The sequence below is a fragment of the Triturus cristatus genome, chromosome 6 (genome assembly GCF_964204655.1).
Source record: "Triturus cristatus chromosome 6, aTriCri1.1, whole genome shotgun sequence".
NCBI classification, from domain to species: domain Eukaryota; kingdom Metazoa; phylum Chordata; class Amphibia; order Caudata; family Salamandridae; genus Triturus; species Triturus cristatus.
The window spans coordinates 887,155,142-887,175,190 of NC_140589.1; the positions used below are offsets into that span (position 1 = coordinate 887,155,142).

General features: G+C 44.2%; 1 protein-coding gene across 5 annotated transcripts in view; it reads left to right on the forward strand.

The window, feature by feature from the left end:
- The window catches only part of LOC146820739 (uncharacterized), a 669,677-nt gene that overhangs the window by 292,514 nt on the left and 357,114 nt on the right, over positions 1-20,049 (forward strand). For all 5 annotated transcript variants that reach the window (XM_085611515.1, XM_085611516.1, XM_085611512.1 and 2 more), the window contains exon 4: positions 9,161-9,280. In XM_085611515.1, the coding sequence (XP_085467641.1) occupies positions 9,161-9,280 (120 nt within the window). The remainder of the gene's footprint in view (positions 1-9,160; positions 9,281-20,049) is intronic.

Genomic DNA, 20,049 nt, shown 5'->3' on the forward strand with positions numbered 1-20,049 from the left:
CAGGAGGTGACCTAAATAGGTAACCTGCTGTCTACAATATTGCAATTTCTTTCTAGATACTTTGTGATTATGTAATGCAAGAAATGATAACAATAACAATGTTCCTTCTTCACACTGCTCAGGGGTATCTGCGGCTAACAAGATGTCATCAACGTATTGGATAAGGACCACCCCTTTTGGTACTGGAAAGGAATCAAGCGGTCTTTTTAATGCTTGTCTGTAAATGCTAGGACTCTCTGTATAGCCCTACGGAGCTCTACAGAACCAAAATGATCTATTTTTCAACGTAAATCCGAAAAGATTATGGCTTTCTGGGCTAATGGGTATTGAGAAAAATGCATTCTTTAAGTCGATCACTGAAAATGTAGTGGCAGTGGGAGGGACCATAGCGATAATTATTAGGACTTGTATCGCGCAGCGAATCATCCCAGAAGGGATCTCTCAGCGCTTTTGGCGGCACAGTGCTAGCGGCTAAGACAGGAATTACAGCTTTAGAAGAGCCAAGTCTTTAAGAGCTTCTTGTATTGTTCCAGACTGGGGCAGGAGCACAGCTAATCCGGCAACCGATTCCAGTGGAGAGGGGCTAGATGCGAGACTGCGTGTCCTCCCGTTTTGGTTTTTCTGATTTTACATGGGAGAAGCAAATTCCGGTTGCTAGATCTTAGTGAGCAAGCATGTGTATAGGCTATTATTTCCCTCCTTAAATATAGTGGACCTGGCCCCTGCCGTGCTCTAAACACCATCACTAGTAGCTTAAACATTGCTCTCTTCCTCACAGGCAGCCAGTGCAGATGTTGCAAGAGAGGGTGGGAGGGGGTACGCCTTGGTTTATTAAGGACTAGTCGTGCCGCTGTGTTTTGCACTACTTGTAGTCTCGCTGCAAGGTCCTCCCTGATTCCTACTAGAAGCGCATTGCCATAATCTAGTCTACTGACTAGTAAGGCCTGTACTAAGGTCTTTCTGTCCTTCCATGGGAAGATTTTCCTCAACATCCGTATGATACCAAAGCAGGTTCCAGATACTGATTTCACATGTTCCTCCAGCGAGAGCTTGTTGTCGATCAGTATATCCAGGTTCCGTGCCTGTATCGTTGGGTTAGGTGCCTCCCCCAGTTCCGATGGCCACCAGTCTGAGGCCCATATCTCCGTGGCCTTACCGAACAGGAGGATCTCCATTTTATTGGAGTTTAACTGCAAACAATTCTCGCTCATCCAGGTGGCGATTAGCAACATACAGGATTTAAACTTAGCTCTCGTCCCCGCTGGGTCTGTCTCGATGGGGACCATCACCTGCATGTCATCCGCATATGAGATAGTCTCAAAGCCACAGGATCGAATGCTGGTGGCCAGCAGAGCCACATAGATGTTGAATAAAGTGGGGCTTAAGATTGAGCCCTGTGGGACCCCCTTGTCTACTGCCGTGGTCTGGGAGACAAAAGTGTCTAATTGGACCATTGAGTTCTGTTGTTAAGGAAGCTCTGCAGCCATGACCAGGCTACCGGATAGTGGGGCACTACAATTTTATTAACCTCTCGCAAATCAATAATGAATCTGTACATTTTAGTATCGGTGTCTTTTTTTCAAAATAGGAAGGATAGGGCTATTGCAAATATTATAGGGGACTTCTTCCACTACCCCCACTTTGATCAAATCCTGAACAATGTGTGCTAATGCTTCTTCACCTTCTCAGGATATTTTGTATTGGGGCAGACGAGGCAATGAGACACCTTCCCTTACTTGGATATGCACTGGTGGAATAACCATTTGACCCACATCAGTATCTGATCTAGCCCACAAAGTACTAGGTAAGAACGCCAGAGCGACATCCTCATTGATAAGACAAGATCTCTCAACCATTGGATAGTTGTCATTCAAAATAACATGCATACCTTCCGGAGAACAACGTATTGTAGCACGAAAATATTTAAGCATATCGATACCCAAAATGTTGTCCGGCGTGTTAGGGGAAAGCAAAAATGGACATGCTGCAGTGAATTTGTCTAGTCCGAATTCAAGTGGCTGAGAAAGCGGGCTAGGTGTAGGTATTCCATCGAAACCCTATTGATGTTATCATTGTGCCGAACAGGGGTGCCCTAGGAACCAATCTTTTAGACAGAGCACTACGGGTAGCCCCTGTATCAACCAGAAACCGATCAGTAGATCACAAGACATTTGCATCAACATAAGGACCCATTTGATCTACTGGCACCTCAACCGGTTCCTTACCCCATCCTAGGCATCCCTATGCGTAATCGGAATCTGCAAGTGTATCAGCAGAATAATCAGACATTTGGTATTGATTTCGTCTATCAAAAGTATTAGATAAATTTGGTCCTTGTTCAACTGCCTCAAACCTAGGACGAGCTCCTGTACCTCCCCTGTTTCCTGAATTCCCTAGGTGTCCTCTCATACTTCCCCTAACCCACTGGTACTGCTGACCTCGCAAAAGGGGGAACTCAGAACGCCAATGCCCAGTCTCTTTACAATAATCACACTGATCAGGGGACAAATCTGCTCGAGGAAGGGGGGGCACTCCAGGTGTATACATTGCACGTCTGCCTCTTCCACCTCCCCTAAATGGTGGACCATATACTTGAGCCAGCATAACTTTTGTCTTTAAGTCTTTAACCATCTTATCCTCCCTGCCTTTTGCTTCCTGTTCCTGTCGCTCATAATATTGGGCCATGGTCAAAAGGAAAACTGGGGAAGACGTGGTCCAAGACTCTCGCTAGCCTTTAAGCGACTAGCTATTTCTGGTAACATATTAGCGACAAATTTGTCAACAAACAAATGCTTACCCGTATCATCGGCCAATGATTGACCACTAAAATCATGGAATGTCTCTTCAAATCTTGAAAAGAAATCAGAAACTAACTCATCCTTTTTCTGTTTACAGGACGCTAACGTAGTCCAATCTGTTTTCTTAGGGGTATGAGAGTCTTTAACTTAGTCACAACAGCTTTAGGAAGATCTACTATCTCCTTCTGAGGTTTCTGCACAGGCTCCCTTTCCGGATCTATTTTTTCTAAATGTTCCCAGGTATCACCATATGCCACATTATCATCTATTTTACCTATTGTTCTCCACATATCAGGGGGCAAAATAAGCCTGAAGAACATATTAATATCTGGCAAGGTCATAGTGCAGGAGCTGATGGCTCCTTCCACCTCCTCATAGAAGGGGGTCAGGCAAAGCAGCTTTAAGAGCCATAACATCTGCTCTACTCCAAGGAGTGTAAACCCAATTATATATAAAATATCCCTTTGCATCATCTGAAGTTTTATCATCATTTGTTCCCGCACCCTTCAGAGGAACATACAGGGGTGCAGCTTCACACATTGGTTTCATAACAGCTTCACCACTACTGGGTTTGTTCGCATCCACCGAAGCATCTACTTTCTTTGCCTGAGACTAAACTGTTTCTACAACTTTATTTTTTCTAGCTAATTATTGCTCCTTTCGTAAACGCAATCTTTCATCTCGTAATTTGACCACTCGTTTAATCATATCAGGTAGGTTCAAAAAAAGGAAAGTCCCATCTACTAACTGTTTATAATCAGTACTTATATAATCTGGCTCTGTTTCATTAAAAATATGCCGCCAACCATATATTACCTACCAAGAGAATTTTTCTTCGAAATAAAATTGCTCTATATATTGCCACCATAGCTACAAGGATCGATGCAGTGTGAGGCCGACGAGCTTCCTCTCTATCAGCGGTTTTTAAGGTATCCTTTTCTGCCTTAGTCAAAGTAGAGCGAGTGTGTTGCCCACTTTGCTTGTCTTTATCTTTATCGTCTGAAGAAGAAAGCTCCTCATCAGAAGCCTCATCCTCAGGGGCACTTGGAGTGGGAAATTTATACGGGGGTGGGGGTCGATCTAATAAAATAGAATCATCATGAGGCTTATTAAGTATCAGATAATTTGGGCGTCTAATAGGGTACTGGCCATTTACCTCTAATCAACGTTCTCTATCTTCCTTTTCTATTCTTTCCTTCATTTCTTTGTCTTTTAATTCCACCTCTTTTTGGTATATCGTTTTTCTCTGCTTTTTCTCTGCTATAGCTTCCACTCTCTTCACTCTCTCCCGAACTTCTTTATTCCTCGTACGTACACAATCAAACATATCCTGTCTACTTTTTCTTTTAAATAAACACTGCTCTACATATTGAACCTTTTTAGAAGCTAATGACCCATTTACTGGCCATTGTACATCAGACTCTTTTTTTTGTGTATTTGTTCCACAATGAACCATACATTATGGGAGAAATACCATATTTGACATACATCTCTATTGGGCGTCTCTTCTGGAGAAGCTGGTTGACTTTGCTCTAAATTTTTCTTGGTACCACAAGAGCAGCAACACCACTTACGGAGTGTGCTGAGAACAGGCATGTTTCTACAAGTATATGTAAAATATTACTACTCTAAACAAATATTTCAAATCAGTTCAGTCTTTGCAAAGCATGAATACTAAATCTAAACCAAAAAACCCAACCAAGCAAATCAAGAGTGCCGCTTCAGCGACTTTACCAAACAGAAGTCTCCAAATCCCACCTGCCGATCTCTGGTCGACCTAATGGTCACTGCAGAATACGCCAAAGAAAGCCCCAGTCGGGACTGGCCACCACCCGGAGGTTCAAATCAGGAAAACCGGAAAAATCACGTCAGCCTGCAAAGACAAAGGTCTCCTCATGCAGTGCGCATCCTCAGTAATATTTCGATCCTCCGTCGAGACCACTCCTCTGGATGGCTGCGTCTCCGATGGGGCCCCACGTGTCGGGCACCAACTGTGGAAATGTACCCAAAAGTGAGCACACTGTTGCAGGGTCACCCTCTTGTCCACAGGTCCAAAGACCAACAAAATAGAGATCGGCACTGAAGTTGAAAGATAATAACAAGCTTATGAATCACTCATGAGTGGAACCACGTCCACACAACTCTACTCAAGTGCTGCAGGAGGTAGTACACTGAACTCACAGACCATCGTCCTTATATACTGGTTTTCTGCAATGTAAGCATGTGGACAGAAATGGAAAGAACAAGTTTAGAAATGGCTATCAGCAAACAAGAGCAGATGGATAACCACTTGGTCAGCAAATAGGGAGTGGGAGCAGGAATGCTTATGGCAGCAGTAAATGGTCGACAGTTAACATCTGAGACCAGGTGCACTAGCAGCTACAAACCCCGAGCACGTGCATTGCTTAGCCATGTCAGGAGGTCAACGAAAATAGATGACACAAGTAGAGTGAAAAGGCAAACAGCAGAGTACGAAAGAATTACGAAGGAAACGAAATGGACACCACAGTCAAAATGGCTGTAGCTTATGCTGAGTAAAATATTACACGTTTCCACACACACTGGGTCTTGGACGTCTCGGTCCTTGTTCTCTTGGGTGTGTCATTCCTTGGTTTTGACCAGCGAGCATCAGCACACTCCGTCTTGACAGTCCCTGGTTTCTCCTGAGTCCTTGTGAGAACCTGATCCATCTCCCTCGCTCTTGCACGGGCAGGTCATGGGTCCTCGCCAATCTGAGTATGTCCTCCAGGGCAATTTGTGGTTGGCGTATTAGGAGGCCTCTCAGTGTCTTGTCTTGGCACCCTTGAATGATCTGGGCCCCTATCTCTTTAGGCTGGTAGTCGTCCGTGCACGTACTGGCCAACTTGCATAGTCGAGCATAGAACACGTTGATCGACTCCCCTTCCCGTTGGCGTGCTCGACTTAGCTTTAATCGTTCAAAATTGGGGTTGAGCTGGGGGTCGAGATGTGTGTTTAGAGCTGCAACCGCAGCGTCTTAGTCCGTGGCAATGCCTGTATTTGGCAGGTGTTTGAATAGCTTAAATATTGCATCTCCGGCATAGTGGAGAAATAGCGACCTTTTCACGGTACCGTCGGTCTCCCTTGTAGGTACGAAGTAGTTATTCAGGCATTCTATTCAAACCTTCCTTCTCTGGGACGCTGTCGCCGGATCTTCCTATTCACTGAAGGGTGGTAGCACTCCGGTAAGTGCGTCTTGTACTGGGGCTCTTTGTAGGGCCTGTGCCCGGGCCTCATCCGCCAAATTCCTGGTGGGTGGTATTCTTCCTTATTCCATTTGTGACTTCCGTCTCCCTTGTGAGTTCTTGTGTCCCTTTCTTATTCACTTTTGGTTGTGTTTCTTTTTGGTGCCCCTCTTCCTTGTCTGCTGGTGTGTCCTCCTGTCCTTTCCTCTCTTCTGTGCAGTGCTGCACTCTCTTTTTGTCTTTCTTTCTTCCTTATTTTTTTGTTCTTCTGCTCTCACTGCAGGCTAATATCTTGCTGGTATCCCTTCTCCTCCTTTGGGGCCCACGTGTGCAGCAGGCGCTCTCCAGGCATCCTCACTCTGCCCCTTTTGTCATGCTCACAATGGGCCGGGGTGTGTGGCTTCTCACCTTCAGGCAGGGGTTGCCGTCGCGCTGAGCTGCTTCAGACCCGCAGTAATAGTAAATGGCCAGCAGGCGGCGCTGCAGCATGCTCGTGTAGGGCCCGATGCCTGGAAGCAGGAGGAGAGCGCGGAGCGTCGTCGTGCGGCTCCGCGTTGCAGCTGGGTGAGCTGGGTGAGCTGGGTGAGCTGAGTGGTGCGCTTTGGTGGGGCGGCACTCACCCTACACGGTGTCGTGGACACCGGATACCGCTCTTCACTCGCAGCTGGTGTTGTGGCTGCCTCCCGCCGAGCAGTGCGGCGGCTGCTGAGCACGCCGGCCAGGGACCAGCACAGAGGCAGTGATGCTAAGCAAGGGTCATGGCCCTCCTCATCACCAGTGTGATGGCCTTCTGCGGTGGCACGCAGGTAAGGCCTAGTTGCCAGTGAGGCGGGTGCGGGTGGGTACAGTTACTTGACACTGACACAGGTCACTGGTCTCTCGGGAGATAAACCACGTGCGGTTCCTCCCCATTTATTATATCCCGCAGGCCACGCCTGGCCTGCGGGTGACGTGTATACAATATCCTGCTTGCTCGCCAGAGCACAGGACCGCTGACCCAATTCACTAGTCCCCATAATTTACAGGTATCTGTAAAATAAGGGGACTAGTAACCTCGATATTGTAGCAGTGGCATCGAAGGATGAAGAAAATCGAAAGGAAAAAGAAAAGAAAATGCAAAGACAAATTGCAGTGTAAATGGGAAAACATCCGGTATGCTTTAAGAAAAAAAACCTCCTCCCACAGTCTCCTCATCATATAGGGAAATCAAAGTCTAGAAAAACAATTAACAGGAAGGACAGCTTCATTCTTGGGTGGATTTCGACTCTGTCGTGTTCCTTTGTTTGCTGTCAGTCCGTGCTCAGAAGCCACATCTGCTGGTCTCGTGCATCATGAAGCTGGAGCATTCGCATTTCAAAAACACAATGGGGCATATTAGCAAGCAAATGCGATAATTATCGCAAAATGCCCTTAGCGTGTTTTTTTTTATCGCCTTCTATTGCTGGAGTACATCGCCCTGTTAGCGGCGTATTATCAACATGCCACTAACAGGCAATGTAAAATCCAGCGATAGGGGTGATAGCGGGAGAAATCCTGCGGGGAAAAAATAGCGATAAGAAAAAGCTTGCTAATATGCAAGTGTGTTCTTATCCCAACAATCCACCTCCCATTGAAAGTATGCCTAAGTAAACTTTTTTCCATGCGTATAGTAATTGCGATAAGCACGGTTATCGCTCGTTTTTTTATCGCTTCGCTGGTCCTGGTCTGCATTGCTAATAGGGCGATGTTGTGTTAGCGACCGTTTTCATTACGTTTAGGTGAGGAACGCCTACCTTGCATGTCATTAGCGATATCTATCGCTGACATGCAAGGCGTAATGGAAAACGGCCGCTAACGCTAGGAAGCAAGCGCTAAAGCAGTTTAGCGCTTGCTTGATGATAGTGCGGTACAATTATCGCCGCTTTTCGTCCGAAAAAGGACGCTAAAGTGGCGATAATTTTATCGCGTGGCCTTGATGATATGCCCCAATGTTCCAACTGCCAACAGATGACATCAGTAACTCCATGCATGAACACCGTTTATTGTAATATTCCCATAGAGTGAGAGTACAGCCCTCCAGTACTGTAGATGTTCAAGTTTTATCCTGCAAATCTTCTCTCCCTCTCTGTTCCTCTTGCTGGTTTTGTTTTCTATCAGCGTGTTTGTCGAAGCTTCAATTTTGTTTTATCCTTTCCCTAAGAACTTCCCCATATCTGGTCCACAGCTCTGTTCCATTTCTAGGACTTTCACTGCCTACTCCCTCGACAAGACAGGGACTTGTATACTGCTGTAAGTCAATGATGGGAAAACCCAAACTGCACTTCAAGTTCCCTTCTTGTTAACATCTGGGTAATGATAGCCTGAAATATACTGTGAACTTGTCACTCCAGAACAGAACTTGTTCCATTTTATGATTGGTATTGAGAATCTCTTCTTTAGCTGTGAAAAAGAGACCCCTTAATGTGGCTTAATGCTGTCTTGTAAATAAGGCTCCTTTTCACGCTACACTTAGCATGAAGGGAGAGGGCAATGGCTGTTGCGGTGGGTGTTGCACTGCCACACCCATTGATTATGATGTTGCACCATATTTACAAGGGTGGCGTAAATATGGGGCAGCGCCAAAAATAAGAAAGAAAAAATCCCGGTCTTACCCTGGCGAAAAAATCTTGAAACTAATATGATGCGTTGTAACTTCTATGTGTGCTGCATTCTGCGTCGGGGCTCCATCCTGCACGTAAACAATCTTTCACTGCAACGCAGGCATCCTAGCACTGACGGTGAGAAATTGTTTTAAAATTGGGTAACTAAGTGAAGCAGTAGCATCTGAAAAAGTTGTGTCATTGGGAACGTTTCATCGACCACTCTGTTCGCAATGTTACTTGAAAATGTCTCTGCCCGGAGCCTCTCCACTTTGTTTATGAATGGGACGAGGACGTAAGGGACCTGAGGGTAATTCCACACTTTCCTACCCTGCAACAACGATGACACATCACTGACCTTTTGTTTTCTTCGAGTTTCAAAGACGTTTGTGATGGTTAACACTGTACGTTTCCTAAAGGCGGGCTGCCCTCCGTTTTTTGCCACCCTCCTGATAAAAGAAGGCTAAAATGACCTGTGAAAAAAGTTTTTTGTTTTGATCCTTTTTGTTTAATTTCGCCTGTTTTCTTTGTTCATGAACAGTAAAGAAAGAAGTGGTTGTCGAAGCCGGTTTGCTGGAGCCTATGCTTGATCTGCTGGGATCGGGCGACGCTGCTGTGCAGTGCAATTCCTGCGCGTGCGTCATGACCCTGGCCTCTTCAGGTGAGTGGCCTTATTCTGCCCCACAATATTACCGTGTGTTGAATTACTAGCGTCATACTGCTGCAAATATGTTTTATTTTATGCATGCCATTTTAAAAAGCACCGCCGCCGCCCGAATTATGTATACTTTACAAGAACAAGCATTCACAAAGCCAATATCCCTGGATTTTATGTATTAAAATATGCAGTATTAACGCATAATATTAGGATGCCTTCAGTCATTAGCATTTGGTAAAAGATGACCAGAGAATACTATGTTAGGCTGCGCCAAAACTTGATTAAAAAAGTCTCAACCCAACTGCTAAAAGAAGGTCGAAGAAAGCCAGTGCTCTCTCAAAACCTAGTCCCAGAAAAGGGCAAAATTACAAAATCAAGTAAGCAGCATTAAAACGACAATAGTGTATATATAGGTAAAGCCAATAAAATATCGGGGGAATTGTGATTAAAAAAAATGAGGAGTGTACAAATCTTGGCCCCAGCACTTGAAAGGCAAAATCAGAATAAATGGAGGAAGGGGTATACTGGTGTTGTATCTTAAAGGAAACACCTCAAAGGAAGAAGTCGGCATAGGATATTAGGCGAGGAAGTGTATAATAAAGTAAAATGGGTAGTGTGTGAGACAGCAAAAGAAGACTCTTTAAAGTCCTTAAAAAAGGGAAGAAGGGAAAGAGAGGTGAAGAGGCTGCGCCGCGGGCTGAAGACCGAGAAGAATGGGATATGACATTAAAGCGAGCTAGGGCCAATAGCGACTTCCAGTTCGATAAGGCCCATCCTGGAGGGATATGGGGCCTGGGTGGCTTTCATCAGGCTAAATGTGTAGATTGTAGGTAGGCGCTGTGGGAACAGGCATGTAACGTTTTCTTTGTCTCTTTGTGTTGACTCAATAAAAAATTCAATAAAAAGATTATTCAAAATAGAGAGAAACAGACTAGCGTCAGACACGCACTGGAGCTGTGGCCAGGTACAAACGATATGCCTGACGTTGAAGTGTTCTGGGGAAATGGTATGTTTATAACCTTGACAGGAAAGAAATATAAATTGAACATTCGAATTGACCTAAGCACAGATAGTTGCTGTGTGGACATTCCATGCCTTTGCTTTTTAACTTGTCTGTGTTATTTCAGAAGGGCACCAAACAACATGCAGATCAGCTCCAAATTACCACTGTGCAGCCTGATAAGTCCAACAGGTGTTTTTAGGTCGAGCCTGGGCAACACACGTGCTGCTCTGCGGGCCATGCTATATTCAAGTATGGCCTCGAAGCTCCGCCCACTCTCTGTCCATATTTTTTATTGTCTGGTGTCCTTGTCCTTTGTAAATGCTGGCTTCTGATCGTTAATAGGCCTGTTAGTCCCTCCTTAGTACCGCCCTGTCGTCATTTATAACCTCCCATGAGGACTGGCCCTTTTACTTCTGTTGTTACATGGTACGTCTTATTTAGTCTGTGAGCACTATTTTTTTTTTTTATGAGTTTCTCCTACTGTAGGCAGGACAGGCTTTTCCTGCAACATTCAGCGCGCCATGCGTGCTTATACTTTCCAAGCAGCCCATGGACAATAGCGGCCACTTCTTTGAAATGAAATAGGTCTTGCATTTACAAGAGTTTGAGCTATTGGCATTGTAAATGAAAATGCCTTTTATTTATGTGTTAATTATTAAAACAGATAAATAAAAGGCATTGTAATTTCAAAATGTCCAATAGCTTAAACTCTCGCAAATGCGAGACCTATTGCATTGCACATGCTTGTTCACCTTGATACTGGTATCGCCCTTAGTTGTTTTCACTGCATTTCCAGAATATTCTTAGCCTTTCTTGTTTCCCTGCAAGATCTCTGTAAAGAGATTGCAGAAACGGCTTTTATAATGTCTGTTTATTTGCACATTAGCTTTTTGGCCATCTTTCGATGGACAGCTGCAGACACTGGAAGCTAGGTGGCGAAAACAACACAACAGTAGGCTGGCACAGCGTCCAGAAGAATATGGTCATAAAATTTATGCTGACAAGGTGCAGTATATGTGAACTGCAAAGGCCGGAACTCCAGGACAGTGCTTGTTGGTACACGATTCCTACTAACAGAACGCACTAGATGCCCTCATCGGGCCTAGTTTAGGTTTGTGAGAACATCTGAAAAGATTGGCAGGTGATTTAGTATTGCACGGTCACAGCCCCATTGCGGATTCTGTTAAGGCATGCTAGGGTAAATGTCAATTGCACTTTGTATTAAACTAAGGGGCTGATTTACAAGCCCCTTGCGACACTTTTATGCTGCCGTAGCATCACTTTTGTGACGCAGCGGCAGCTTAAACCATGCGCCACGTTGAAACTTATTTACAACGTGACGCATCTAGACAGATGCGTCACGTTGTAAAGCCCTGCGCCACATGAAACCTGCATCAGGTTTCATGTGGGCGTTCGGTCGCTGGGTGGGCGTTCCCTCACAGGAAAGCCCTGTAAAACTGACGCCACTGAGTCAGTTTTACGACGCTGCTGCTTCAAATCCTTACGCCTGCTTCAAGCAGGCGTATGGAGTGACGCACCATGTTAAGTATGGGCGGCCCCTGTGCATTGCAGGAGTTGCATCGCGCTTGCAACGCGACTCCAGCAATGCGCCACCCGTACGCCACAAGATGCGTCACGCATCTTCCTCTCCTTGCACCATGGTGCGCCGCATTGTAAATGCGACGCATCCGTGGTGGCGCAAGCGGGGATTACGTGACGCATCTGTCCTGGCGCATCCGTGCTGATTTGCAGAGATGCGCCAGAAGTTGTAAATCTGCCCCTGAATACTTTAGAATGCAGGAAAACTATTCTTGGAATGTTCACTCATAGTGATAAACTTAATGAATATAAAAATCCAATGAATGTAGATAGCAGGTGTAAAACTTCATTGGTTTTTAAGTTTCGAAAGTATTTTAAGGATTTCCGTATTTGTAGAGGGTTTATTTGTAACTGGTTATTGTACATGTGTTTATGTGTTTTGTATTAATCAAAATAAACAATATTTGACATTTATGAATGTATTTATAGAGCGTAGTATACCGTACTAAGTTTAGTGGGTAGGCATGGAGTGGAACAGAATGGCCTTAAGCAATAAATTATACATTCATTTTCAGGTGGCGCAATTTATGCTTCAATATACTGGTATCCTGTAGTCTGTAGATTGCAACACCTGTATCTAAAATATAGATATTGAATTAGCCATTATGTTATCACTGCTTGCCTAACTCTGTTAGGCCTAAAAACAAAACACTCTTCAGTCTGAGATCTGTTACCGACTGCTGAGAAGAAATTCAACAAAAGTGAAAGATCGCGAATTGTCCTGAACATGCATTGCTTCACCATCCCATGACATTATGAACAGGTGGACAAGTCCAAGTACATGACCTACTTATAAAATGCTGTGTGCCATTCATCAAGCCATTCTCTTAAAGAGCCGGTGATCCAGGGGCTTGGCACGAGGAGTAGCTAGAAAATATTATGCGGATACATACAACCCCACTATGAATATTGCTTCCTCACAGTAATCCCTGGGACTCACCCACAATTCTGGATTACCAAATAGGCAAAGTAGGCATCGGCCTATGGGCCTCACTTTTTTTAGGGGCCCCGCAACAACGTATCAAAATAATAATAATTTGATCTTGAAAGAAAATTACAATCAAGCTTTCTTAAATTGTGTCCAAAAGATAGAAAACCAGCATTGGCATAGCCAATAGGTCTCGCCTTTGGGACCTTATAAGTGTTTAGCCATGCAACAGTTAATGTTGTTGCAGTAAGGATATTGTGCTGCATAACTAAATACTTATAAGGTCCGAAAGGCGAGACCTATTGGCTATGCCAATGCTTGTTTCTACTTTATTGTTGAGCGTGGTGCCCATTTCATGGACATTGTGCTCTACAATACAATAGGTCTTGCTCTTGCTACAGTTTGACTTATTGGTATTGTAAATGACAATACCTTTTAATATTATAAAAAGCATTGCTATTTGCAATGCCAATAGGTCAAAATCTTGTTATTGCGAGACCTATTGCATTGTAAATGCTTTTTTTTTTATTATCCTGTTCTCCACTCCCACCAGATTGCCACAGCGTTAAGCAAAACTTATTAGTTTTGCCAATGATTGTATAAGACTACACTGGTGAAAAGCTGTGTTCCACGATTTGGCAGTATTGATTTTACAGCACCCAATGATGAGGTGTTAAGAGAAAATCCTAAACTGGATTCTAGACTTAAATCAACACAGAAAATCATTTCATGATAAAACATGGACATATATAAGGAAAATTAAAATGAAACTATGGGGTCATTTCTGTTGATTTTCACGTATTGAGAAGTATTTGTTACCTATTAGACTGCTATTATTTGGAGCAGCCTACCCACTTGACAGGGACACAATTGGCAACCTCTTCTAATATAAAACGCTTTGACGCCTCATCAGGTGTAGTAAGCGCTATAAAAATACAAAATATGTCTCAAGTGCGTGCGCACAAACCGCCGTGCCCTCTAAACCTCCAGTTCCAAATGCTGCGGACCGCTAGCGAGTACTGAACAGACCTGGTTTGAGACCGCGCTGAGAAAGAGTGACCTGGCACAACCCTCGCTCTCGCTGACCACCGCGGATCAGACTAGTTTAAACCGCTACCAACAACCACTCCCCCTACTTTAAGATCCAGAATACCGTCCAGTACGCTAATAACTCCTATCATAGGGCCCCCCGCGACGAAAAAAGACACAGACCACAACAAAATTGGACAGCACCAAGCAACTGTTGGAGGAGAATAGGATCCAGAACCAATCACCTCTTTTGGCATTCTATGAAGAGCAATTTAATTGGCTTAGCTGAGGTGACAAATGTGCTCCAATCCTAGGTCACTTTACGCCTCAGTAGTATTTCTCCACACACAGACTGCTCACAGAGAAAGTTCATAGACAGTATTGGTTGTTTTGTGATCCGGAAGCTCTAACATTGGGGGTTAATGTCACTAGTTAAACGACCAACAACGGACATTAGACTGATTCACAGATGAACCGTGTAAGTTACAGTTGATGGGTTGTCATGTTAGTTAATGCGCTGTAGGTTAAACTTCAAGCTTTGCGTGACAGACGAGTGGGGAGGAATTTTTCGTGCTGGATTATTTTCGTTTTATCAGTATTATTGTGATGCCGTCTAAATTCGAGAAAGTTGAGAGGCTGTCTATTTGACACAATTATTTTGAAGGACATTGTTTATTTTAATAGTGTTTCTGCTTGACAGTGTAAATGCGAGGAAGTTGAGAAGCTACGTACGAGCTCACTAGTTCGAGGACTGGGCATTCTGCTCGTCTCTTCACATCAGGACATTTATTTATGCGTTTTCATGTAGCGCGAACTCTACCTGAAGGTGTCAGAGCGCTTTACAATAGAACAAGTTACATAACATAAGGACTTAAGAGTACAAGAATAATATAAATTATACGAAACAAGTACTCTCTAAACCCTCATAAGAATAGTAGTAAGCAGGGCACAAGTCCTAAAACAAGAGAAATTAAAGGAAAGCGGGAGAGTGGACAAAAAGAAAACAAGCACGCGAGTGGTGCGTGCGTGCGCGCGCCTCGCGCTAAAAGTAAAAAAAAAAGAAAGCAAACACCTCTGGCGAGTGGCAAGCGATGCACTTAATGAGCCATGATGAGAAGGAAAGCCAGATGGCACCTCTGCGCGTAACTGTGCGCGTAACCGCAAGCTTTAGGCCACAAAAAAAAGCGTGTGGTAAGCTTTTTAAAGCCCACTTACTAAAAGTCTCGCCAGGGCAGCGCATGCGCTGGCTCAGGTGAGACCTAAAAATAAATCAACTCAAAGAAACGAAAACTCGACATTAAAGACTGTAGAGAAAATTCAGTATTAATGTAATGTACCCATTAACAACCTAAAGTACATAAACCAGATACATTGCATCAGATTCACATAACAGTTTGGGGCATATTTACAAGAAAACTGGTGGAGCGCGGTGTTACGCCAAAATTGGTAATGCTGCGCTCTCTAACAGTTTCAAAACGCAGGGATGCGTGGTATTCACAAGAATTCGGTGCACCCCTGCGTTACCCTTAGCACTGGCGCTAAAAAAGCTGAGTAGCGCCAGCGCAGGCCCCTCAGCGTCATTTTCCTAGGGTGCTGAGCTGCAGGGGCAATTGTTTATGTGCATGAAAGGACACATTCCTGCACATAAACAATCTTTTCAGGCTACTTGCTCTATCTATCTGTGCTGCAGAATGCAGCACACGTGGAAAGAGCAAAATACGAGGAGAAATAAAACATTCCTCCTCGTATCGCCTGTTTAAGACCGGGTATTCCCTGTCAGTATTTTGGGAGCTGCCCCATACCTTGTAAATATGACGCAGCATCAAAAAGCAATGGATGTTGATGGCGGACTGCCCACTGCAACACCCATTGCACTCCCCTTTCACGCTAAGTGCTGCGTGAATAGGGGAATTATTTACAAGGCGGCGTTAAGCCACGTTAATTGGCTTAACGCCGCCTTGTAAATAAGGCGAAGGAGTTAATGCCACCAGAACAACTGAAAAGTGACGTTCTTGTGGTGTTAAATCCTTGTAAATATGCCCCTTTGTCTCTTAAAACCTTATGTTTTGACAGCTGTCAGTTTGTAAAAAATCTGGTGAACACTACGGACGTGTGATGTAGAGGAGTGATGGTCATCTCCTAAATTAAAAACGTATTAGAAGATAATTTGCGAGGGGGGCCTTGAGATTTCGACTGCCTAGGGGCCTCCACCGGGCTTAACTGGGCACTGTTCATACAGATGCACAGGCAACACTGGTAAGGTGTTATCCTGCTCCCAAATGAGAGACTCAGTAGGGCACATATCTACCCACTTCAGGCTAAATGGACACACTTCGCTACCTCTTTCAGACATCAGGCACCCTCAAACTGCAGTAACACAGGAAAATGCTACCTGCACATGGGACTTGCTGCAGTACTAGAGGGAAGCATCCACAACTTGTCCTTTGGATATGAAACTGTGCATACTACGCCCATAAACAAGGAAGAATATAAATTCGTTATTCCGGGAAACAGTAATCTGCCAGGAGTTAGTTTAAAGCTTTTCCACAGTCACCTTAGCCACAATCTGCCTCAGTACAGAAATCGGAATGGCACAAATGCGAGCGCGCCCTGCAGGTTAATGTTTGACTTTGAATACAAATCAGTGTCGAATCTTGCTAAGCACACAAGGCAGTGCGAGTAACAGATTACGGTTTGTCTGGTTACTCATTATGTTTTGAAGTGTTGCTCTGCAAGAAATACTGCAACCTCTGCTAAACTAGTAGGCATGTCTGCAGGCTAAATGCATTTAAGTATAAAATCACCGTAAAATGGTTTATGCTGAAATGTGGAAAAACACTGATCACCAATGCACGCAGTACACACCACCCACCGTGTTGTTCTCATGACAGCTCTTTTCTTTGTTTCAGTACTGTTGGCAAATGGGTGTTTTGAACATGGCAGGTAGAGCAGATTATTGCTTGTGTTGTGTACATTATTAACCATAATATGAAAGCTTCAGTGTCTTTCCTCTTTCGAGCCAGAACCATAACTCAGTTTTTGACTGTGTGTTTTTTCAGTGAATTTCAATGTTATTTATTTTTAATAATGCACTTATCTCCAACCTCTGCTGCGCATGGCCTTTGGCCGTGAACTACAGAGTTTGTTCGCAGGGCAATGCCACTATATATTATATAGTGGCAGAGGCAGTCACCACTGTGTAGTTACGGTTCAGAGGCACTTTCCTTTGAAGATGCATTTTTTGATTTGCCTATAAGTTTTGCTCCCGGGGATGGATCTGCACCAAATTTGTCAAATGGAAAGCACAGTGATCCAAGATTAGACATCTCAATCTTTGTGTAGTTCTGTGTAGGGGGAAAAAGTTAAGGGGGGTATAAAAGAAGTGTTTTCCCATTTAAGCTCCTATAGGAAAGTTTGCTTGTGCATACTGCAAAAACCACTGAACAGATATGTACAAACCTTAACTTGATAGTAGAACTATAGATATGTATTTAAAAAAAGATCTTGACTGAGTTTTAAAGGGTTACTACACACGTATATCTTAGCAGTTTTAGTCTGCAGACTGCAGAGATTTGTATACTTGGTCCCGGGACTGTCAAGGAAATAAAAAATAAAAAAGAATGTCAAGCGAGCTTTAGGCTCTCATTGATCTCTTTGGGTCCGTAAACACAAATCCGAGACCGCGGACCTAACAACTATGGGGCAGATTTACAATGCCCTTGCGTCACTTTTGCGCCGCCGTTGCGTCACTTTTGTGATGCAGCGGCGGCGTAAACCATGCGCCACGTTGCGCCCCATCTACAACGTGACGCATCTAGGGAGATGCGTCACGATGTAAAGCCCTGCGCCACATGAAACCTGCATCAGGTTTCATGTGGGCGTTCCGGCGCAGTGGGGGGGCATTCCGGCACAGGAACGCCTCGGAAAAGTGACGCAGTGAAATCTACAAGATTTCACGCAGTCACTTTTCCGACACTGGTGCGTCAAATCCTTACGCCTGCTTCAAGCAGACGTAAGGCGTGATGCACCATGTTAGGGATAGGGCAGGTTGGAACAGTGCTGGAGTTGCGTTGCGCTTGCGACACAACTTCAACACTGCGCCAACCTTACGCCGGCAGATGCGTCACGCACCGCATTGTTAATGCGGCGCATCTGCGGTGGCGCATGGGCAAACTTGCGTGACGCATCTTCCCTGGCGCATCCCTGCTGATTTTCAGGGATGCGCCAGGGAACGTAAATCTGCCCCTATGTTTGACTGGCTGCAAGAGAAAAAAACAATTGTTCTTTGCGACCACCATTAAAGGATGTGAGCATGGTCCTCCCCTCGGCCTAAAAATAAAAGATAAAGACCTAAAGGCCACATATTAGGGCAGGTTAAGTACACTCTGATCCACAGGCCAAAGTGCAGGGACCCTCAGAGGAACCGCCTGCCCACCCCAGTGCTAAAGTCCTCAGGATCGCTTTCAAGTCCATGGCTTCGGAACTAGACCATGGTCTATGGGTCTCTTCTTAGGTTTATTGAGTCTGTGGCCTAGTTCTTGAGGCCATGGACTCTTGCTGCCATTTAAGTGTATCAAATTGCTGCGCCAAAGCCAGTGTACAGAATACGGACATGCTTTTAGGATGTTTAAGATTTAAAAAAATATACTTTGGCTTCCTACTAAAGTCGCCTTAAGTGTGCCATTGGTCAACATTTCAAAATAAGGAAGTCGTTCATACCCAACTAAACTTTTTTAAAGTGCGCTGAATCCGCACCCCCTCTCACGAGATCATAAACCTGGTGCTCTTAGAAATGAGTGCTGTACTTCCTGTGATGTCTGGAGACTACTTTACATTTTAAAGACAATTTCGACATTCTGTTTGGATGCCAATATAGATAACTTTGCACCACAATAAACACGTCCTCATTAACAAGGGGAAGGAGCACAATGTTGGAAAGAGCAGAGCATTTAGCTTTAGAAGAGCACTCACTGCAACAACAAAGGATGGGAGTGTTATAAAGTTCAACAGGGCCCACCCACAAGTCTCCAATTTAGCTACACATTTAAACTTGGCATCTTTTCCTAATAGACTTTTTACATGTCTTGCACTGACATGGTGATATACTTAGAAATTATTCTGCATGCAGCACATTTCTTATTAAGCATTTTCTCATGCTCCCTGTACACTCTGTCCAAGGCTAGGAATATTCAATGCAATGATGTGGTTGTCTGGTTAGAGATAGCTCTAAGTCTCAAGACAAACCAGCACATTAGCATTGCACCTTTGACACTCTGCTATTGGAACAGTGCTTTTATTATATAAAACGCCTCAGAGCCAAATTTTGCAGAGGAGCACTTTGGCTTGGATTATCTGGAATGCTGTGCACTGTGACTGAGATGGAGTCCTGCTGATTCTAACCTTCATCCTGCAAAGTATGATAGCCTGCTCTACACCAGATCGGTTCCTGATACATCATACAGAAGTATACGGTTAGATTGTCCCAAGAGATCTGGCAGAGTGTACTCCCCCTATTCTCTTGCTAGTGTAGGTAGTATTAACAGGAGTATAAGTAGAAATATAATTATATATTCATATAATCACACAACAATGTTATAATATTTTCACCATTCTTGTAATGCTGATTGCAATGCTTTGTTTCATCCTATTAAAAACTGCAGCGCATGCATTTTACACAAGAATACAATTGTTTCAAGAAATGTTTGAAAATGGAATGTGTATCTTTCTTGTGTCTCCCATGCCCAAGTACAATGAAATGGTAGATTTGTTTCCATGATTTCCTTGGGTAATTTGACTGGTCATGTTCTGAATCTGCAGATACCATCTTATACCCTGGAAGGTTAGGGATTCAGATGGGGCACTGTGAGCTAGCTAGGAATTAGGCCAACACACTGATGATACGTGTTGAGTCAGTCCCCATATTCTGACAGTTATGTTATCTTGTTATGTTGTCTGGATACACAGTCCTTCTTAATTCGTAGGAACTGTATGACAAGTGACAACAACCAGCAAGATGTGTCTGGACCATTAACAGCAATAGCTGTCTCTGATGAGGAAATAGTCTGCACTGGAGACACAATCGAAGCAGAGAAGGCAACCAAGGACTCCATTGTGGGAGAGGATTTCACTCATCCTTCTGATGAAAAATACTGAATATCCAAATGGTGACCAGCATGCTCTGCGGGCAACAGCTGAAGCAAAAAGGACAATGGG